Consider the following 24,518-nt stretch of genomic DNA (forward strand, 5'->3'; position numbering starts at 1 on the left):
GAGAAAAAGAGTGATTTTATATATATAGTTAAATAATTGTGGGTAGGGCAATACAAATTAATGAGACATCAGGAGGGTTTATGATTGTCTGAGAATAATTTGGGGATTGTAAATAGATGAATAAACTTAGTTCAGAACTTCCAAGTAGTCTATTAACAAATGTTCTCAAGGGAACACTGGAAGGAATCCATTCTTCATTTGGGATCTAAGCACACCCAGGGTGGATCACTCTGGGACAGAGAAAGAATACTGAACTTGGGTCCCTAGATTTGAATGTTAATCCCTAGATCTGCATTTAAATGCAATTAAATCACTTTACTTTTATGGCCTCAGCTTCCTTGTCTCTAAAATGAATAGGACTGTCCCTTTTTGCTCTAGCTGTAAAGTCTTGATCTAAATATGAACTCCTGTCTCTGAGGATCAAAGGCTCAGCAAGATCTGGAAGCTCATATACTATTTTGTCTGTACCAGGGAGTTCTCTTTTATATAGATTTTTGTTTAGCCATATTTCCATAGGCAACTTTTTTTTTATTAGTATCTTGTGCATTATTAACTCCTTAGCAGATTTTGCCATTGATGAATTAACACCATGATTCAATACAGATGCTGGGCCTTGACCATAACGCTCTTGTGCAATGCCCTCACATTTTGCCAGTTTTTCTTTAGTTGAGAAAACAGAACTCGACAGCCAGGTGGATGTTACAGATGAGCTCATCTTCCGTTCATCTACATGAAGCCAATGGACCCTGACAGACACAGCATCTTCTTAAACTGGAACCTGATAATAGATTTCATCTCATCTTCTTTTGTCACCATATATATTCTCATGGTGGGTGAGCAGAGTTGGGAACCTGCCAGCTTTGTTCAGATCAGGGCCCAGTATTTGAGGGATTTGCTTGATGAAGGAATCAGAGGCCAAAAATGCACCATGCTTTTTTGGCTAGTTTCTTGAATCTATTTTTTTTTTAATTTTTATTTAATAATTACTTTATATTGACACTCGTTTCTGTTCCGATTTTTTTTTCCCTCCCTCCCTCCATCCCCTCCCCTAGATGGCAAGCAGTCCTTTATATGTTGGATATGTTGCAGTATATCCTAGATACAATATATGTTTGCAGAACCGAACAGTTCTCTTGTTGCATAGGGAGAATTGGTTGAATCTATTTTTTTATTCTATGTCTGACTTTTTTTTTTCCCAATGAAAATTTATTTATTTATTTATTTTTTAAAATTTTAAATAACTTTTTATTGATAGAACGCATGCCAGGGTAATTTTTTACAGCATTATCCCTTGCACTCACTTCCTTTCCGATTTTTCCCCTCCCTCCCTCCACCCCTTCCCTCCAGATGGCAAGAGTCCTTTACATGTTGAATGGGTTGCAGTATATCCTAGATACAATATATGTGTGCAGAACGAACAGTTTTCTTGTTGCACAGGGAGAATTGAATTCAGAAGGTATAAATAACCCGGGAGGAAAAACATAAATGCAAGCAGTTTATATTCATTTCCCAGTGTTCTTTCTCTGGGTGTAGCTGCTTCTGTCCATCTTTGATCAATTAAGGCTCTCTTTATCGAAGAGGTCCACTTCCATCAGAATACATCCTCAAACAGTATCGTTGTTGAGGTATATAATGATCTCCTGGTTCTGCTCATTTCACTTTGCATCAGTTCATGTAAGTCTCGCCAGTCCTCTCTGTATTCATCCTGCTGGTCATTCCTTACAGAACAATAATATTCCATAACGTTCATATACCACAATTTACTCAACCATTCTCCAATTGATGGACATCCTTTCATTTTCCAGCTTCTATTGGCTAGTTTCTTGACCAGCTTCTTCAGGGCTTTGCTATCTATGTAGGTGGATCTCTAACACCTTGACCCCATCATAATGCCATTGGTCTCTTGGGACACACAGAGAAACTTTAGACTGGGATGTGAATTTAAGCCTGATAGAGCCAGAGAAACATTTATCTTTAGGGGGAATCATAGTTTCAGACTGAACTAAAGCTTCAGATTCTGTGTTTGTGCACTATTCCACACATGACCTTCTCCCACTGCTTCATATCACAAGACACTTTATTGCTTATGATTCCTTACTGATCACAAGCTGAGAAAGAATGTTTTCCCCCCCACCTATAACTAAAGTCCTAAAAAAAATGCACAGGTGCACTGGACTATGTGTGGCAGCAAAGGAGAAAATAAAGACAGCTGGAAAACAATTTAAAGATTGCAAAGCATTTAAAACGCATAACTTAGTTTTTAAGCTTCATAATAATTCTTTTGGGATAGGTATTATAGGTATTGTTAAAACCCATCTTATAAATATGGGAATTGAGACTCGCAGAGATTATGAAACATAGCTTTAAATATCAGAGGAAGTTCTGAACCCAGGTCTCCCTGATTCTGTGCAGTATGACATGCTACCTCTCTGAAGGGAAAGATGGAGTGGGTAGTTGAATTGGGAATTAATTCAATTCAATTTAAATATTTATTTAAGTGTCTCTTGTGTGCAAGGCATTGTAAGATTCAGAAGAAGAAAGGAGAAAGTTAATCAGGAATGTATGTGACAAATTTTTGAACTCTAGGGAACCAAGATAGTCAAGGAGGTGCCTCATTAGAGATTAAATGACAGCAAAATTTACAGTGAAGTGTAAAGAAAATCCTCTTTGCCATAAGGATAAAGATATAGATAGGTCTCTGGAAGCCTTACTTGGCCAGGCCCAGGATATAAACAAACCTTTGCTGGATTAATAATGGATTATTCCCAGTTTTCATGAGAATGTTAGCTTTATTTCTTTTTTGTAAAGGATTATGTATGCTTAGGAAAAAGAAAATATCATGATCAGTCAATATTTCTTGCATACTTACCGTGTGTGTATATAAGAAACAGTGTTAGAAGCTAAAGATCTAAAGAGGTAAAAGATATGGTCCTAATCAGAGGAACTTAGCATTTAATAAGACATGCTCACCAAAATAATGAATAACAATACGAAGTAATAATAATAGCTAGCATTTTATAAATTGACAAAGAATTTTACAAAAATCATCTCATTTTAGTCTTACAGTAACCCTATGAGGAAGGTACTGTTATTATCCCTATTGGTACATGAGGAAACTGAGGAAGAGAAAGGTTTAATAGCATATTTTTCAAACTCTAAATCCAGCACTATCCACAGAGCCATGTACTGTCTCTACCATTTACTGAGTACCCAAAGAGTGGGAAACAGACCGTAAATGCTTATGGAATAGAAAAGAAGGTTAGGGAAGTCTGCTTGGAAGGGTTGGATATTGAGAGGGGGAGGGAGAGGAAGATAATACAAACATAGGCTCAGAGTGGAAAATAAATGAAGAATTTGTGGGAAAGAGTGAGTATCCCAGTTTAGCTAACTCAAAGAACTTTTGTAGAAGATTAGCAGGAGACTAATTTGGAATGCCAGCTTAAGGAGGCTGATCTTTACCCCACCAATAAGGGAAAAGCACAGGAATGGGCATCAGGGCTTAGTATGAGTTGTCTTGAAATTTGCCAACAGAATTTTATAAAGTAAAATACAGATCATTTACAGGATTCTACAACTGTAACATGCAGTCCTAAAATAATTTCTTAGATGTTATATAAGGGGATTATGGAAGGATAAAAATATGAAGATAATTGTAACAAAGTACTAGGGAGTAAACAGCTCTCCAAAGCTAAAAAATGTTCATTCACCCAGTAAAGATTTCAATATATCCCCAACTATAAATGAACAGCGTTCCAATTTAAATTTTATTAAATGGAATGTGCCTAAAGTTGAAATAAGGTAAACAAAGGTCAAACAGAACTGAGATTTGAACTCTAACTCCTAATTCAATGTTCTTTCCTTTATCTTCAGAATAGGAAAGTGACCTAGAGTGCCAAAATCTGTATCTGCTTAGAGTTCAAACTACTGCCTTCCCCACTCCCCTACCACTGCCTGTCTGAAGTAGCCAGAATTAATGTTTGCTGAATGAATGATAAATAAATGATCGATGTAACCAGTAATACCATAGAGTTAATCAAACTGAAGGAATAATATATCCCAAGCAGGAAAAGTTCAATTTCTCCCCACTAAAATATAAATTCCTTGATGACAACAACTAGTTTTTCAACTTCATATTTTTAGTGCTTGGATGCTCTCTGAAAAAAACTGTAAAGTTCTCCATGAACTCAAGCAAAGTGAAATGTGCTGTATGCAAAGTAATAAATAGCAATGTTGCAAGATGATCAACTGTGAATGATTTTGCTATTCTCAACAATACAATGACCTTAGACTGCACTGAAGGGCTTATGATGAAAAATGCTATCTATACCTAAGAGAAAAAAACTGATTGTGTCTGAATACAGATTGAAGCAGACTTTTTTTTTAAACTTTATTTTTCTTAAAGGGTTTTTTTTGTTTTTTTTGGGGGGAGGTCTTTTTTTTTTTTCTTTTACAACATGACTTTTATGGAAAATTTTTGTATAACTTCACATGTACCTTCCTAATTGGGGAGGGCGGGAGGAGAGGAGAATCTGGAACTCAAAGTTTTAAAAACAAACGTAAAAACTGTTTTACACATAACTGGTAAAATAAAAATAAAAATTTTAAATACTGTATTTTAGTGCTTCCATGCAACTTGAAACATTTAATAAATGTTTGCTGAAGTCAACCAAACAGATATAAACAAAGGTTAAATAATCTAGAGTGAAAAAAATCTATTTTCATACAGTAGAGAAAGGATAGCTTTTGCTTGACTGAGGCAAAAATGATCTAGGAAAAGTTTCTAAATAAGTGATAATTATAAGAGACTATATTAGAAAAGAGTGGACTGAAGTACCCACAAGAAGTGAACAATTAGTACAGTAGAATATAAGTTACCTAAGGACAAGGTAGGCCTAAATTTTTTGTCTTTACAATCCTAATATCTTGATAGGTTACATTAGGTGACTTCTAAATGCTTATTAAATTGAATTGAATGGGGATTCCTGTGGCAGGAGTAGAACGCAGATGAGCCCCTCATTCATTTTATAAAGCTAAAATTAAGAGGTTAAGATTTTACACTCTTGAAAGACAAAAAACCCCAGTTTAATTGTATTGATCTTAGTATCCTACAGTTATAATTATCAACTTTTGTAACTTCAAAGAATTTTAATCAAAAGTAAAGGTATTAGTTTCCCACCAAAACTTTCCAAGACAACAATGGAATAATGTTGTACACATTATTTCTTCCAAGTCCTTCTGATGAAGTAGAACAAAATTTGTTCCAAGCACTTTATGGAATTGTTGCAATTCTTCCCCCCAACCCCCAACTATGATCTCTTTTTTTTGTCTCTAAGCTGTTTCTGAGCATATCTACTTTGTCTTTACAAGTGACAAGAGTACAGAAAGCACCAAGAAAACATAGTATCATGTAGACAATATTGAAACGCTAGGGTTTTGAATCCCTACTTGCCTACTGAAAACTTGGGTAACCTCAGACAAATTATTTAACCTTTCTTAGCAGAAGTCCTGGCATGAAACAAGTCAGGCTTGCTGACTTGTCTGAGCCTCCATTTCCTCATCCATCAAATGAGGAAATTGAACTAACCGACCTCTAAGTTTTCTTCCAGCTCACTATTTCAGACCATGTCTCTACTTTTGTCCCTAAAACAAAACAAAACAGCAATTCTTTGGAAGATCAGATGATCCATTTATGCTGCTACTGATTCATCCTTATTGATGTCATCTCCCTATCTCCAAGTAACTTGGCAAATTTTCTCAATGACTTACACACCTTTTATCCTCTACCTCTCTTTTCCATGATATATCATCCTTAGTCATTTCAATATTCTCGTTGATAATCTTTTTAATGACTATATAATTTCTCAATCTCAACTCAACTCTTCTCTCTATCAGGTATACACAACATTGGACTTTTAACAGTTCCCTTCATATCTCCTTTTGTGGGTTTTCCTCACAGAGAGTGGTTAGTGATTTCCTTCTCCACGTCTTCCTTATTCCAGACCTACTGGTCTATTCACTTAGCTGCATTATCAGTTCCTAGAACTGTCTTAACTCCAAGATCTAAACTTGTAAATTCTACTCTCAAACTCTATCACATTGACACTAAATCAATTCTGCCTTTATCATAACCTTTGATCCTTAATTCTCCTAGTCTATCTTCACAACTCTACTGAAACTTCTCTATCAAAGATTACCAATTACCTCCTAATAGCCAAATTCAATGGTCTTTTTTCCCCCAGTATTCACCTTCCTTGACCTCTCTGCAGCATCTGACACTCTCGACTACACAATCCTATTAGGTGCTGACTTCTCCTGTGGCTTCAGAAATTGCTCTCGCCTGATTCTCTTTATTCCACTATTCCCTCCACTGCCCTCCGCCCCACCCCAACACACACCCCTTTTCTGTCTCAATTGTAGTTTCTCATGTCTCTATCTTCATGGTTATTTTTAGATTGTGCCACCTTCCATTCCAGCCATTTTCCTTATCCTCCCTCCTTCAGAATCACCTAGAACCTGCCTCTGGAACTGTGAGTTCCAATAGATGAGTTTTTGGTTTATCTTGGATGGAACCAAGATTCACAGTCATTTTTAGCCTATATCTCCCTCCTCTCTTTTTTGGTTATTCAGTCGTTTTAAAATCATGTCCAATTCTTCTTGACCCCATTTGGGGTTTTCTTGGCAAATATACTGGAGTGGCTTGGCATTTCCTTTACCAGCTCATTTTACAGATGAGGGTTAAGTCACTTGCCTAGAGTCACACAGCAAGTAAGTATTTGAGGCTGGATGTGAATTCAAAAAGATGAGTGAATCTTCCTGACTCCAGGTCTAGTACTTTATCTACTTTGTCACACAGCTGCCCTCCCTCCTGTCTAGCTTTCCTTTATGTGTTGTCTTACCCTCATTAGAATGTAAGCTCTTTGAGAGCAGACACTGTGTTTTATTACTTTACCCTTGCATATTACAGTACTTAATACAGTGTCTGGTACTTTGAAGTGATTAAATACTTTATCATTAAGTCATTTAGTATTATTATCATTAATCATTGTGTATTAAATAATAATCTTTTATTCATTCATTCACTCCATAGCAACACCATTCACCAATTCATATTAGAACACTCACTGTTATACAGTTGAGTTTTCCCTCTCTAATCATCTCTTCAGTTTAATCAGCTCTGAGTTCTAAATGACTGACCAAAAATCAAGAGATTTGAGTTCAAATCCTAGGACTGATTCTTGATAGCTAGGTGATGATCACAAAGTCACAACCTCTTTGATCTCCTCACCCATAGGATGGGGATAATGAGACTTGTAGTAGCTACCTCATAGTAAATATTCAGGAGAATGATTATTAATCTGAGAGCTGTCAGTTATTATTAACCATATGACTGAGCAAGCTGCTTGCCTCTCTGGGCCTTAGTTTCCTTCCTCAAATGTAAACTGGTAGTAAATAAGACTTGCTTGGCAGATATTAAAACCTTCTAGGATTGCTGTAAGAATGAAAGGAGGTATGCATTATGAAAATGCCCTCGAAATAGTAAAGTTGTTATATTTATGTACTGTTACAGTGGCTATACAGTCCAGCCATCAATATTACACCAGAGGTTCTTGAAGGTGGAGAGGAAATTAGTGGTTTGAGAGACATTTCTAAGACAGATTCAATAAATGGCCCATAGTAATGAATAGTGGATGAATAAGGTAGGAATGATGGCAAAGAAAGAATCAATAATGTCTAAAAGTTTTGAGCAGAGGTCAAAGGAGAAGAGACAAAGTATAGGACAATCAGAATTAAAATGCTATCCATGAATGTTTATTGTTGTTGTCAAGATGAAATTATGACCACTTGCAGAGCATTGGGAGAAAGTCTTACTTGCAAAAGAACACAAATAAAAAGAGCCTGAAGAGGAAAGTCCACCAGAATTATAATGAAAAGTATCCACATGGCTAAACAATCCTAGCTCTAGCATGCCAATTTCATCATTTGCAAAAAGATGGGTTTAACCCATAATCACTAGGCAATTGCTAAGATTTTTATCAGCTCTAAAATCCCATATTTCAAAAAAAAAAAATCCTGTATTTATGTTGCCAATTTTGACAGTGAATTTTTTTATGAATAAATAAATAAAATGACTCTCCCAGGGGAAAAATGAGGTCAGACTTTGAAAATGAGTTACATTTACTCCATCCAAATCTTAATAACTCTTTGTTTAGTTGGAGTTTTATGCAGAAATAAAAATAAACTCATCTATGACCAGTTTAAACAAGTGGCAATTAATTACCAAGGGATTCTGAGAAGTTGTCTCTTTTTACTCCAGATCCTAATGAGAAGAATATTCACTATGAGGTGCAAAGAGAGAGGGGAGAGAAAGAGATTGGATTGAAGGACATGAGGGAACAATGATTTAAGAATTCTATCACTTCTAGGATTTATTCATAAACCACAGCGTGTCAGAGAGTGTGTGTAAGTGTTTGGGAATTCATGAAGTTGGCTGTAATTTTTGTTGTTTTAGGAGTCTCTCTCTCTCTCTGCCTCCCTCCCTCCCTCTCTCTCTATTTCTCTCTCTTTCTCTCTCTCTCCTTTTATTGTTGGTGGAAGACAAGCAATAAAGGGTTCCATTACTCACTAAGGCAGTGGCCCAGTGTCAGTCCTCGTGAGAGGAGACATAAATCCTGGTTCTTGCAGAATAGATTCTGCAGCGGAGACTTGGTTTGCACATAAATGCTTTAAATGCTGCACTGTCCTATTTCCTTAATATATTCATGGCACCCAAACTTAGAAATACATTTCAGAATCAGGAATACAACAGGGGATGAGCCTAAGGCCAATGGAAATGCGAACATAAGTTATTTCCATTTCTAAATTCGATTATTGTTATTACTCCTTTAAACCATTCCCAAATTATCTTGTGAAGCAGGGACTATTAGAACCGCATTATCAAGTTATTGAGCAAAGATGGAGGCCTAGGAAAATATATATGTCAGGGCAAGAGCCAGAGTTGCTGACCTTGATGCACGTTAACCAAGCCTGCTTAGAATCCCTGATTGAATTCCAGCCCCTTCATTTTACAGAGAAATAAGCTGAAGGGAGTTAAATGGTTCACTCAAGGTCCAGCAGTTTCACAATTAGAACTCAGGTCTGAGCTCCCAATTTAGTGATCCTACTTCCTTTTCACCTTGACCAGAAAGCTCAAAATCCTAAATCATCAAACTGAGCTTCAAAACAACTTCAAGGCACTGCCTTAAGAGGAATCTTCATTCTCCATGGAGATATATAATGTACAGAGACAAGAGAAAGACCTGCCATCTAGGGCTTGGGACCTGGGATTGGATAACTTCAAAAAAGTGAGGATTTAAGCAAGAGCCGCTAAGGAGTCCAGATTTGGCTGAAAAACAATATTAGTCTAGAAAGCCACAACAAAGACTAAAGTGGAGGACCACAGCTATAACAAGGAGGCAAAAATAATTTCCCACAACTATGCCCCTAATAGATGGAACACTTAAAAGGTACTTATTATGTGCCAGGCACTGGGCAGGGGAAACTAAAACAAACAAAACCATTCCCTATCCTCAAGAAGATTAGAGAAAAGTAAAGGAATATGTTGTTGTTTTTTGTCCTTTGTACCCAAAGTGGATGTCATGACATGTAAGTGAACTGGATTGAAGTGAGGGATGGCTGTGCAAGGTCACTTGCCTCACTTTTTCCTTCACAGCCATCTGGGTCCAATGGTCAGATGTAGATCAGGACAACTGGAGGAATATAGAAAGGATGTGAAGGAAAAATAGCCTGGAGCATTTAAAACATGGTGGTTCAGACAAGGTAGTCACCAATCAGGGCTCAGTATTACACTGGAGATAAGTTTATCAAAGTCAAATCATGATAAAAGTGTCCTGTGACAGTGCTATTTTCTCAAAACCTAACTTGGGATTTCTTTGCTGTTTACAACTTTATCTGATTCTATTTAGAATTATTAACACAAAAAAAGGGTTTCTGTCTGATCCTTAGAAAGGTCAGCATTGTTTGAACATTAAGGATTTTATCTTTTTTCAAACAGATAAACAACTAAATTGTATTTTAAATATCAAAAGTTATTACATAAGGATTACTCTGCTTAAAAAAACAAAAACAAAGTCAAGGCAAACTGTTATGACAAAGACCAGATAAGACCTGTGGCTAGAGAAATTATGTGTGTGTTTTGGTCCAAAAGCAATTTAGCTCTGACCAAGATAGAAAACCATATAGTGCTATTAGTGGTGAATATATGACTTGAAGAAGACCCTTTGGAATTAGTATCAATTAACAACAGTAGACTGCATGCAGTCCATAATGTAACCAAGTTATATTCAATATTAATAAATTATTAATATATTTACTATATAATGCATTTAATATAAAACATACTCAGATTATATTTAATATCAGATTAATGGAATTCTAGGGATTTATTGTTATACACAAAATTGTGATTTTTTTTCCTTTGTTCTGTTTCCAGTCTTCCCCAATGGAAAAAAATAAAGATTAAAAAAAAATCTATTATTTTTCAATACATCCCACTGGACTCTCCATTTATAAAAAAGAAAATATAATCAAGGTAAAACAATTAACTAAGCCATCATATCTGTCAGCTTATGCAACATTCCATTCTTGTGCATCCCCACCTCTCTGTCAAGAAGGAGAATGCCATACTGAATCATTAGACAGCTCCCCTACAACTAGTGTAGAAATCTATAACTAGATCAGAAGTGATAAGTAGCTCAAAAATCAGAGTCATTCATCCAAAGTTGATTTTCTAGTTCATTTAGAGAGATCACCAATTGAACAGCAACAAGGAAAGCCTTAAAGCCAGAAATTGTAGTCTGAGGGTTAGAGCAATTTTTTTGTTTTATAAACCCTTGGAAAAGATTTTAATAGAGGGAGATTCAGTTCCAAAAGCAGACAGAACATCTGAGATAGAAACTGTCCGGTGTTGTTATTTGGTTACATGAAAAAAATAAATGAATAAAATAATATGATAGGGAAGCTCAATAACACAAGATGATTTGTATCTAGGCGCAAAAGAAATAAAGGCAGTGGACATGGACTGAACATATATATGTATGGAGGTTTGGGGACATACAGCCAACAGGCATATTGACTGTCAAGTATAAGGCAGTCTAGAATTTCAAATCTGTTATGGAGACAACAAATATATTGCCCTACATAGGGCCTTTCTTCTCTGGAGAGAATCCATCCCAAGCAAATTTACACAGCTGTGGGGTGAAATGGAAAGAAGCAAAATGGTCTAGAGGTCAGAAAAACCTAGATTTGAATCCAAGTATTTTATCTTCCATTACAACAAGAAAAGCATACCATTCAGATTGAAGGATGTGGTCATACTATTGTACTGCCCTCATGAGAGCACATCTGGAGCCTTGCATTCAGTTCTGGGCACCATATTTTAGGCAGAATTTTGATAAGATGGAGCATGTGCAAAGGAAGGTGAGCAGAAGGGCAGATTTAGAGATAATGATAAAATCAAAAGAAAGAACTGAGAATAATTAACTGGAAGAATAGAAGGCATATAGGGGCATGTATGAGGGAGAGAAGAGAATTATCTTCAAGGATTAGGCTCTTTCTGTTTGTGATTTCTAGACATATAGATCTTGGCTTCATCTAAAGAAAAATGTCCTAACAATTAAAGCTGTCCATAAGTGAACTTTGCTGCATCAAGAGTCAATAGGTTCCTTATCTCTAGGCAGGAGTCCTCAAACTACGGGCCACGGGCCAGATGCAGCAGCTGAGATCGATTATCCCCCTCACCCAGGGCTATGAAGTTTCTTTATTTAAAGATCCACAAAACAAATTTTTTGTTTTTACTATAGTCTTGTCCTCCAACAGTCTGAGGGACAGTGAACTGGTCCCCTATTTAAAAAGTTTAAGGACTCCTGCCTAGAAGGTTTTTTAGAATAGGCAGGTTGGGGATGCTGTTAATGTCTGTTTCCATACAAGACTAGATTACTCTGAGATGCTAAGATACTGGAGCATAAATCTTATAGCTGTAATGCCAAATGGTTGTAACATATTCGTGATGCAACTGAAACATGACATGGATGTCTCAGCTATGGAATAGCTACTTCAGAGGAAAAGTTTTGTCCAGATTAATATTCTTCCAGAAAACTTGTAAGATACTCTTGTCACTACTTTGTCATAGGTAATATTCTCACTTCTGAAGAATGTTGTGTCTTATCATTGAAAAAACAGTGTTTTATAAACTAAGTTAAAAAGTCAAGTCCTGCTTTGGCTTTGCCACTGTACGACTTCTGCCAAGTCACTCCCTGGACTTACGTTCCACTGTAAAATGTACAAGTTGGGCTTGGATTCTTAGCCCTTCCAACATGAGATCTTATGATAGGATACCTAGAATGCTCCTTAGCTAGAGTGAGTCCATAATCTAAAGATGATTTGAGATACCACAGATGCCTACAAATGATTTGTTCCCCTTCTCTCCATGAGCTCATAACCTTTCTCTAATAATCTGTGATAGCCTTCTAAATAATCTCCATTTCAAGTTTCTAATTCTTTTGCTTTTACAATACATGTTGTTCTTTCTTCCTACGGTCTTATCTCCTTGGGGATATATGTCTAGCAATAGGATCTCTGAGTATGGGTAGGGATGTATTAGTCACTTTTCCAACATAATTCCAAGTTGTTTTCCAGAACAGTTACTTCAATTCATAGCTGTACCAATTGGGTATCAGTATATTCTTGCAATACTTCTAATGATAACTATTCTCAATTCCAGTTCTTTGCCACTTCTCTTATTCTTAGTGATCTGAAACAATCTTTCATCTAGTGGCTAATAGTTGGCAATTAATTTATTTGACAACTCTTTGTTCATAGCTTTTGATCATTTAATTGTTGGGAAATGGTTCTTGAGCTTATATGTGTGCATGCTAATTCCTTATATATGATTTTATCATATGAGATGGTTTGCCGAGAAGTGTTCGGCTTGTATTCAGAAATTAAGGTAATGCCAAAAATAAGGCATCGATTAAAAATATAAAGAAAAGAAGTAAATGATCAAAGGAAAAAAAAGAATCTAAGTTTCTTGAAGGCAAGGACTGTGTAATTAAAAAAAAAATCTTTATACTCTTGCCAAGCATAGCTTCTCATCTGCAGTAAGTCTTTATAATGTCTGCTAAATGCTGAATGAATAGCATCTAACCAATCTAGGACTTAAAATTATGAATTATTTCCAATAGCTTTTTAGTAGAATCTCTGGGGTTCTCTAGGTATACCATCATATCATCTGCAAAGAGTGATAGTTTGGTTTCCTCATTACCTACTCTAATTCCTTTAATATCTTTCTCGACTCTTATCCAATCTAGGACTTAGACACCTACAACTATGCTTAATAATATCCTCTGACGAAAGCAACAAACAATTGTCCCTAAACAGAAAAAGAACAGAAGCTTTAAGCCAGAATTTCTCAAATGAATTTGGCCCTGGTGTAATATTCTCTCCAAAATGTAATGTTCTCTGTTGAGGTTTTCTCTGGGAGCAGCCTTCATTTCAGTTCAGTAATTGCTACAAGTGCAGTCAGGGATTAAAGTCCAAATCCTTTATTATCTCTTTCCAAGTCTTGTCTCCTTTCCTGTGGCCCCGTTAGCTTTCTTATAGGCCAGATCCTTTATTACCTTCTTCCTGGGGCTGGGAAGCTTTCTGGGGAAGCCTTCAGTCTGGCCTTGGTTCCGAGAGCTTGAACTCCCACATGCCCTCTCTGGCTTCTGAAATCTCCCTGACTGAATCTTGGCTGAAGCTCCTAGCCTATATATGGTCTCTTGGGTGTGAATCTTGTAGAACTATAGTAAATACTAAGTACTGAACTAGAGAACTGTTAAGCACCACGCTAAATTAGATAACTATTGTCTCTATGAATTCCACTGACTTAGCACCTTGTTTCAAGTTCTGGTCCATAACACCCTGGAACACTTGGAAAATCACAATTTCATTCTTTGTACTTCTATCCCCAGGGCCCAGAATAGTGCTAGGTACATGGTAGGCATTTATTAAATATTTGTTGACTGACTGATTGATGACCTCCCCATACGTTTTGTATTATCAAGGAAGGATAGACAGGGAGCATGGAATATCCTGCTGGCTAAAGAGAATAGATTAGAGAAATTCTGGCCTCAAATAAAATAGTCAGTCTATTTTCATACTGGGAAAGGCAACTATACCAAATAAGTGTTTATGGTTCATACATAATTTCATCTTTAATATTTTTTTACAAGATGGAGAGGGAAATATGGCCAACATCAACCATATTTTATGGAAAGGGCTATTCCAATATGCTGGTATATGCAAGTTTAAGAAATAGTGTTCTAAACAAGGAAAGAAAATGAATGAAATTAAAACAAATAAAAACCAAATTGCTTTGGGAGTAAAATAATAACACTGGCTCCCTCTGTCAACGTTAAGTTGACCAGATCATTCAGAAGGAGCACAGAATGACTGAAAAAAAAGAAAAAAAAACTACACTGGCTGGAGCACCCTCTAGTCAAGTTTCACCTGCTTGGTAAGGGGCCATCATGGACTAGTACTTCTTCATGTTCTGAAAACAAGAGTGATCTTCCACTCCATCTTGGGAAGAAGGAATAGACATAATTTGTATCTCTGCCCCAAACTAAACCGTGTGCTTGGGAATGGGGATATCATCATTAACAAATGCAAAGCAGTCCCTAAATGGGAAGGCTGTGATATCATAGGCTATGGCAGCCCAAATTTTGCAATTACCCAAATGATCTATCCTATCAATGCTTCCTCCATATTCCTGCCACTTAGGGGTAGGTGATAAAGCCACATTCTTTCAAACCATTGCATGACAATGTAACTAATATCCTCCATAGGACCCCATCAAATGTTAATAGTCCTTTCAGAGCTCCTATTCCAAGGTAATTCTTTGAAAACGCCTATATATACATTTTAATTTTTCACCTCATTTACAGTGTTATAGATGCCAAAGCAGCTGTAATGTTTCTCTTAATGCTCAGAAAACATAATGCCAAAATGTAATTACATATCAGCTATAGTTTATAGAGGCAGAGGCCTCAAAACATATGGATAGGGAAAGGCTCCAGAATTACAGTAAACCAAGCCCAGCAGAGCGTGGCATTTTAATAGACATATTTCAAATAGAGAAAAGCATAAACAATTTATATTTTTCACTTCAAGCTCATTCTTTTGAGTAGAATGCTATTGGGAGTATGATTTTATAAACAAAAATCTACAACATCTTTATTAGGGTCAACAGAGTAGCACTTGAAAGGAGCTGAAACATGGATAAAGTCACAAGAGTAACCATGAGCTTTATCAACATAAATATTTACTGAGTACTGCTTGCCTGCTGGGCACACTGAACTGGCTGTTAATATGTATCCTGCTCATTAAGTTTCCATGTCTCTTTGTGAGAATAGATATTAGTATCATGGTATGAATAGACATCTCAGAACATTACTTTGTGGGAGGACAAACTGTGGAGATGCCTTGTACTCCATGATTCCTAGAGAGTTCCTCAAAACTCCAGAGACTAATCTGGTACATGAAAACAGACTTTATACACATACACACTTTATACATATGTTATATACATATATTATACACACATATATTCATGCATATATATGTATGTGTATGTAGATATACCTATATAATAGCTATATGTATGTATATGTGCATATACCTATATACATACATATACATGTGTGTTCATGCATGAGGAATACAGAGAAGCCTCTATGTACACTGAAATATTTATAGCACCGCTTTTCATGGTAGCAAAGAACAGAAAACAAAGTATATGTTTGTTGGTTGGAAAATGGCTCAAATCAACTATGGGAAACAAAGTGACAGAATATTACTGTGCTACAAGAAATGAGGAAGATGATGAATACAGAGAAGCACAGAAAACACACATGAACCCATAACAATAGAAATGTAAACAACCATTACAAAATGGACAATGCAAAATCACAAAAAACAAGTTTGGTTTCAAAGGAGATATATGAAAAGACACTTCTTTCCACTCTTTTGTAGAAGTGAAGATAGAAGGGAAAGGGATTCATGTGAAACACTACATATCTGACCAGATTTTTTTAATGTATTGACCAATTTTGCTGATTCTTCTCTTTCTCCTTTTTTAAAACAAATTATTTGTTATATGGGATAACTCTCTGAAAGAGACAAAAGAAAGAGATATAGAGATAAATTTAGGCAATGAGAAAAAGAAAACCAAAAACTGCAGAGTAATTAAAGGTATGATAGGAGAAAAGTTATGACATTTTATATGCCAAAATTAATTCAGACATCAGTAGTTACAAAGCAAGTTTGTCTGGTTGTTTGCTAGTCCATGTTCTATGTTAAGTTTTTAGTAAAACATTGATTTTTCAAAAGAAAAACAAATAAATTCTTAGAAAGTATACTTATAAAGTATCAGGACTTGGAATTAATGGATGAATCAATGGAGAACAACATATATTAAGGGCAGTCCTTGCCTTTACGGAGTTTATATTCTGATAGGTACGTACAATATCATCGAATCAACAAGTATATCTAAAAGAGAATATTCTTATGTCCCTCTCTAGGGTGAAGGATGGCCTCAGCATGGTGCTTACCTAACAACCCTGGAGACAAATATATTAATAACTACAAAGATAACATGTTATTCAAGTGCCATACCACTTTATTTTCTTTAGAAAATTGTGTAAAGTAGTGAGCCAAAAGAACAACTTATACAGAAACAACAATATTATGAAGATAACCTCTGAAACACTTGACAATTCTGAGTAATGCAATAACCAATCACAATTCCAAAGGACTAATGATGAGGAATGCTGCCAACTTCATGACACAGAGGGGATGGACTCAGTGCAGAAAGAGAAACAGTTTTTTGAATGTGGCCAATGTGGGGATGTTTTGCTTGACTACGCACATTTGTAATAAAGGATTTGTTTTTGTTTCTTTTTTTCTCCCATTGGAGAGGATATGGGAAGGAAAGGAAAATTCTCTAAATGCTTAATTGAAAGATAATTTCTAAAAATAGAAGAGGGGAAGGAATAAGCATTTATATACTGCCTACTGTGTGCTAGGTACTACACTAAATACTTTTTAAAAATATTGTCTCATTTGGAAATAATATAAGGTATTACTTCTTTCATATGTTTATTTGCCAAGAGTCAAAAACAAAAACAAAAAGAATGTGTGTAAGGAAAATTGATTAAAAAAACCAACCTGTGAAAAAAGTCTCTTAGATTAAATGTTGAGAAGAGACACAATATTTCGAGAACCAGAGAGAACTGCCACTCACATAAATTTTCTGAGAGAATCTATTAATGGGAAGAACAATAAATGAGATAATGATTGGCTTCATTATAGTCAATCATCTCATTTACACGTGATTGACTTTAGAATTCTGAAGCTTATAACTGACAAAATTATAAATGAAACAACTATGGAACTATGGGTAGATTATAAAAGGATTGTTGAGTTCACAAATGACAGAAAAAGAAAGACATCTTGAGTTTTGCCTCCTTCCTATGATAAAGAATGATGAGTCAGTGACCCCTGGGGATATGATCTGAACCATTAGAGGGATAAAGAAATCAACAGGAGAAGCTAGAAGATGGGACAGCTGGATAAGCAAGAGAATGAAATGAACACAGGAGGAATCATAAGAAGTTAAGTGTAAAGGTAGCTAATTGGCATAGGTGACCAAGTACTGGATTCAGTACTCCTGGAGTCAGGAGAATCTGACTTCAAATCCAGCCTCAGACACTTAACTAGTTGTGTGAGTCTGGGCTAGTAACTTAACCCTAGTTGGGAACAGCAGATAGAGAGGACTCTGAATTAAAAGAACGGATTTTTTGGCTGGAAACTTGCTTATTTATTGCTCTGCTGATTGGATGGGGAAAGATTGTTCTTGCAATTTTTACCTTACTTAAAAAATAATTTCTTTTTTAGAACTGGTGGCAGAAAAAAGTTAATAATATCATGTCATGATCTTGTGTAAATGAGAAACACATTGATGGGGGCTTAGTAATTATAACTGCAACACACACCAGTGTTACCACTAACATCCTCAGAATAGAGAAAAATTGAGTTGTAGCATGGTTACAACCCTCTTCTGGAAGAGAATACAGGTTGGGATGAGGAATGCTTTGCCCTATCAGGCTCCAACAGCAACAATCAACAGTAAGAAGCCTTCTTTCTTGCAAGAATTTAGCCATTCTGTTTAATTTGAGAACTGTTAACCCAATCTAAAAATCATTTATTAGGTATCAAATAGGTGCAAGCCACAAAGCACTGATCTTATTAGAAAAAGGTTTTTTTTTTTTTTAATAGACTGATTACCTTACCTCAGAGCAAATCATAGCCAGAGAACTTAAGAGAAATTAATAATCTAACCCAACCAATACAGAGACCTCTTTAATCTCTTCCTGTTATTCTTTTTTCTATCTTTTTCTTCTCTTTCATCTGTTTTCTCTCCTTTTTTATTTTCTCCTCTTTCTATTTTCTCTTTCTTCTTCCTATTTTTACATTCCCTTGCTTTTCTGTATTTTCATTTTTTCTTCTCTATTCCCTCGCTTCTGTCTTTCCTTCCGATACTAGGAGTAATATCTTACCTCCCCACTGCAGACTGGAATAAATTTTCCCTTACAAAGTAATGAACTGTTCTTGAAATTGGAATGACTCAGGGAACTAAAGTAGCCATCTATTGACATCACTTCCTGGTTATATCAATCCAAAACAATTTAAGGTCTTTACCTGTGTTCTATTGATTGGCTGCATTTCATGGTGCAATTCAAGAGAAAAAAAAAAGTTCTGTTCCAGCTCAATTAACTGGTGTTCTTAATGCCTATCCTTGTTCAATATCCTTTCCCTCCCATAGCTAAATAAATTTCCTTTTATTAAATACTGAAATATCTATGAGTTTATTTTTTCATTCTAATATTCATTCTAATATTCTGAATTATCAGGGAATTGGCTTGAGTTAGCGGTAACAGAGGTAGCCAAGAATAGCTCTCCTGTTCCCGCCTACCTTCTTTCCTGACTCCTGCTACAAGTATGTATAAGATGAGTCAGGATATATTGAAACTCTTTAAAATATCCACCTTCCCCTGCCACATTTAAGAGGATACTTTAAAGCAACAGTTAACAATTATACAAAGCAATAACAACATAAAACCACTATCAATAAGCTTCTCAAAAACATTCCAAAGAATGGACCTTTGGAAGATATCCTATATTTAACACTAAACCTTTTCAGAAGCTATAAAGTGAAGCAATCAGAGTCAAGAAAAAAAATAACTACCACAATGTAAATGGAAAGAACAACCATCACAAAACGAAAGGAAAATGAATGTTGCAAAATTACAAAGATGATATTGATGGGGGTCAACCCTGAAACTGTGTCCCCTTTAATTTGTAAAAGAAGGGAGATTCGAGGTTTCAGGCTCTCCCATTGGAAAAGTATACCTTCCCCAGACTAGCCCTTCCCAAATTAAGTGGTTTTATTCAATTGGAGATCTTGGTCAAATCACACTCCATTGAAACTGAGATCTTTTGGGGGTGGCCTACAGCACCTTCAGGGAATTCCCAGACTCTGGGAAGAAGCCTTCAAACTCTCAGTTAAGTAATTTTGTTTAATTGGAGATCTCAGTCCGATGGTCCTTTATTGATTAGCCCAGACAGCTCCCAGCCCCAGGCCAACATTTGCCCATATAACCAGGAGTCTGTTAACACACCTTTGCCAAATTCCTGATTAGGAATTCTGCCCACTAAGAAAGCCTCCTTCTTAGTGAACAATAAACTTGTCTTTTCTGCCAGTCAGACTTTTAGGGTTTGCAAATTCTTTTGCACTGGATCTGCCCTGGACCAGAGGGGATTCCCCACCTCAATTCTTGTACCTCTTCACTACCACTAGCACGGCATCAATATGAGAAGTCCACAGGTATGGGATACTGCAGATAATGTCAGATTTATTTTTTTTCCACATAGTGGTTGATATTGTTAAATTTGTTTTCACCCTCTTTTTTGTATTAAAAAAAAGACTTTTGTTATAAAGGATAGCTCTCTGGGAGAGGTTGAAGGAAAGAAAGACACGAGGGAGAAAATCAAAGCAATATAACAAAAAAGATCAATAAAATTAATTTTAAAAGCTTTTTCAAAATTTGACCCAAACTGTTCTTTTGTCCTTGACCAATCTCGAAAGGAAGACATTAAGGAATCTAGAGATTTGCTGACACTTAGCCTAAAACAAATGCAATCTCTGTATACATATGTTCTACCCTTGCTTGAGGAAAAGAAACAAAATACGATTTAAATATCTTTTCATTTATCTTTTTTTCTTCTTCCTCTATTGGCTCAGCAGCAATAAACTAGTTTGGGCCTGTCCCTGTATTCAGAGGCAAAAACTTGCCTGGCAGTACAGTACCTCACTGTGCAGTGTGAAAGAGGCAGGGGATGGGGGTGGATTGAGGAAGGGTAGAATCACGCCATTCTTGACCACATCCTGTCTCCTTAGCCTCCAGACCTTGTTCTTCCACTACAGAACTGTGAGTGATGGAGCCCTGGTTTTCCTCCACTTACATCATCATTGTAAGGAGTCTTGTGATGTCCTTGTAATCTAGATGTGGCCTAGGGGTGTCAATCTGAATTATGCCAGTTGGCCAGTAGTCCAGCAAGGAGATACACAATGACAGGAAGAATATGCACCTTGGCTTTTTAAGCATCCTAGTGATGTAAACTGTGTCCCCCTGATCTTGGGGGGAGTGGACCTGAGTTAGAGAAACCCTAAAATCTCAACCTCTCCCAACCACTGGGAGGGGCCCCATCCTCCACTTCCTAAGGGAAACTCCCATGGGGATCTCCACCTACAATTCAATTGGAGATCTTGGCCTGGAGCATAATCACCACCCTTTATTGAGTTGAAAATTAGTCCTTCAAATTCATCTGGAGATCTGCTCCCTAGCTTTGGGCCACAAAAACCCAATATAATCAAAGGCTGAAATCCAAACTTTTGCTAAAAATCCTAACAGGATTAGGCCTGCTGAGTTGTTTCTTCTCAGTGTAAACACATCTTTGCTAAAAACCTACCTTTGCTACCCACCTTTAGAACTAGCCCTCTGGGAAGTTGTTTCTCAGTGTAACCCATTTTTTTTTTTTTTTTTTTTGCCACAAACATAGCCTGTATTCGGGATTGTGAAGAACCTGCAGCACCAGCCGGGGGATCTCTCACCCTCATTTCTCACATTTCAACATGAGGATCTTAAACTACTCAGCTCTGAATTCCCAACCAGTAACCATGTTCATCCCAGGCATTTCCTTTCCTTTCTCCCCTTCATCTTTCCTTCCTTCCTTTTTTCCCCTCCGTCCCTTCATTCCTTCCTTTTATCCTTTCCTTCCTTCCTTTCCTACCTTTTGCTGCGGAACTGCAGTCAGATCAATCCCATTAATTCTTTTAGGAAGTGTCAAATGTCTGTTCCATTTTAAATTCCAGGAATTTCTCAGACCAAAATATCCTATCCAGGCTCTATCCTTCCCCCTCCCCACCCAATGTATACAGTCTTCTCCATTCAACAGCTAGCTCCCAGATGGCAGGAAATATCTTATATTTGTATTTGTATCCTCAGGGCTTTGCAAATAACTCTTACAGGTTACTCACCAAAAACAGTCTCCTAATATCCCCTTTTAAGCACTCATTTTCACTCTCCTTCACTGACTCCAGGTAACCAGTTAAAGGATATGCTTTTCTAAAGTCCTTAGCACCCCTTTCCCCCTTTTTCATTCAATTGACAATCTCACTCACTCTTACAGTATCACCACTTTTCTCTGTTCAAATAATGCCTAAATTTGTGACTCAGACTTGAAAAATCCAAATGGATCTCCCTTCTCTAGACCTAAGTCTTGAGAATATATTTCTACAGAGATGTTCCAATGATGCGGGAAAGCTTGCTTTCTAGATTCCCACCCTCTCCTAGTTAATAATGTAAATTGCCCTTTAATTCACAAATCCTGGTCCCTTTGAATTCCAATAGAAGATCTGACCTGTTCCAAGCCCCACCCGGATATGAGCCAACTTTGGGGCTACACCCGAAAGCCCCTCGAGCTAAGTCTCCTATTATAAAAAGTCCACACTGGGAACCCCTCTTTGCAGAGATTCCAAACATGGCTACCATGTGAGGATCCTCTGTCCACTGGACCCTCTGTCCAGTGCCCTCCTTATCTCTACCTTCACCTATACTTTAACTTTGCTTACCCAATAATAAATCTCTTTTATCAATCTAGCTCTCCGGGCCAATAAATGCTTTTATTGGGAACTCGCGCCACTACTAGACCCCCTTGCGCCGAATCTGTACCCCAAATCTGCCACTAGACCTTAACCCTAATTTCATTTAGGTATCCCAAATCTAGACCTCAACACCAATAGCTATTCAAACTCAACAAATCCAAAATGCACAGGCTTATTCTACTTTGTTACAGCTCCAATGGATAAGCAGTTAAGCCATTTCAAGTGTGACCTTACTGACCACCTATATAATCCTAGCCAAGTCACTCAACTTCAAATCTCTTCTACAGTAAAATGTCCCACAGATTTGTTGTGAGGATCAAATGAGTTCTTTGTAAAAGGGTTTAGCACAGTCACTAGAATATAGTTATTGTTTTTGCTCTTGTTCAGTAGTTTTTTTTCTGACTTTATTTGAGGTTTTCTTGGCAGACATATTGGTTTGCTATTTCATTCTCCAGCTCATTTTACAGATGAGGAAACTGAGACAAACAGTGATTTGTCCAGGGTCACCCAGCTACTAAGTGTCCGAATCTGAACTCATGAACCTGAGTCTTCCTGACCCCAGGCCTGGTGCTCCATTTACTGCACCTGCTAGTGGCTCTGGCATATAGTAGCTAGTGTAGAGATAATAAATGCTAGTGAAGAGAAAAGTTATCACAACACTGTAATTCCATAATTATACTGGGGTACCTTAGGAGACCAGAAAATTTATATACCAAAAGAAGCTGTGATTTTAATTCCATGTGTTCTTCATGTATTTGTTGATGATAATTATGTATTCTCTGGGATCCCAGTGATAGTCAAAATTTCACAGGATACATGGTCTAGCTTACTATGTCAATAAATCCACATAAATATATATATAAATAAAAGAAATATAACATTCAATTCAATTCAACAAGCATTTGTTAAATGCTTCCTATGTACTAGGTAAGAGGTAACAGGTATAATGGACAGAGAGCCTGCAAGGAAATGAGTTCAAGTACTGGTTTTCATATACTACTTGGATTATCCTGAGCATGTAATTTTATTTTCTTAGCATTGATCTAGTCAATTAAATCTATAATTCTGTTCTCATGAATTGATTCTAGACTTGCCACTCCATCCACTACACTATCTACCCACCAACTGTAGGTTGCCTACTTTTAGGGCAGAGACTGTTTTCAGTTTTAACTTTGTATTACTAGTGCATAACAGAATTGCTGCCACAGCATTTTTTTCTCCCTTCATCCTGTGATTTCATCAGTATAGCAATGAATCCTCACATTAAATCCATAATTTATGAGTTCAAATCTAGTCCCAGACTTATAACTGGGTGGCACTTTTGCCTCAGTTTCCTCATCTACAAAATGAGCTAGAGAAGGAAATGACAAACCACTCTGATATCTTTGCCAAGAAAACCTAAATGGGGGTCACAAAGAGGTGGACAGGATTTAAAAAATAAAGATGCCCAGGATGCAAAAGGATAATGTATGAAGAAAAGATGATAGGAGCAGCATAAACCTTCAAAACCTCAGCCAAAAACATTTAACCAGACTTAAGTGAACAGAAGAGAATCTTTTGAAATGAGATTTTCAGTGAAATGAGAGGGAAAATCTATTGTAAAAAAGACAGCAAACAAGAGAAAGCTTGAAAACAAATTTCCCAAATTTCAGTATAGTACCCTGACTCTTTCTAGAGAGTCAATTGTCATTAAATGGAATCCTGAAATGAAAATAATAGCTAATATTTATATAGTACCTTAAAGTTTGCAAAGCACTTTATATTTATTTTGAAATTTGATCAATGATCAAGTAAATCACATTGGGAAGTGGGTACTATTTCCCATCATCTCATTTTTACAAATGAGGAAACTAATACTGAGACAAATTAAGTGAGTTGTCAAGGTTACACAGAGCATGTAAGTGTCTGAGAGAAGATGTGAACTCAAATCTTTCAAAGCCCAATGCTCTATCCACTGCAGCCCCTCCACTGCTATTTTATCACTATCTATCCCCATCTCACTTCCTGATTTTGGAAGTCAAGTAATGACCAAGATTACTATCATCTAGCACTTCTGACACAATGAAAACAACAAAATAATTTTTAAAAGATAGGGAAAATCCTAAGTTTTAACATAGCTGTAGACAGATTTCTTAAAATTGCATACCTTGAAGAACGGTGTTCTGGTTTATTTCTTTCACTGCGATCTGTAAAG

General features: G+C 36.6%; 1 protein-coding gene across 3 annotated transcripts in view; it reads right to left on the reverse strand.

Moving 5' to 3' along the window:
* SH3D19 (SH3 domain containing 19) overlaps positions 1-24,518 on the reverse strand; it is a 207,934-nt gene that overhangs the window by 101,989 nt on the left and 81,427 nt on the right. For all 3 annotated transcript variants that reach the window (XM_051965737.1, XM_051965736.1, XM_051965738.1), the window contains exon 2: positions 24,471-24,510. In XM_051965737.1, coding sequence (XP_051821697.1) covers positions 24,471-24,510 — 40 coding nt within the window. The remainder of the gene's footprint in view (positions 1-24,470; positions 24,511-24,518) is intronic.

This window comes from Antechinus flavipes, chromosome 6, assembly GCF_016432865.1.
Source record: "Antechinus flavipes isolate AdamAnt ecotype Samford, QLD, Australia chromosome 6, AdamAnt_v2, whole genome shotgun sequence".
NCBI lineage: Eukaryota > Metazoa > Chordata > Mammalia > Dasyuromorphia > Dasyuridae > Antechinus > Antechinus flavipes.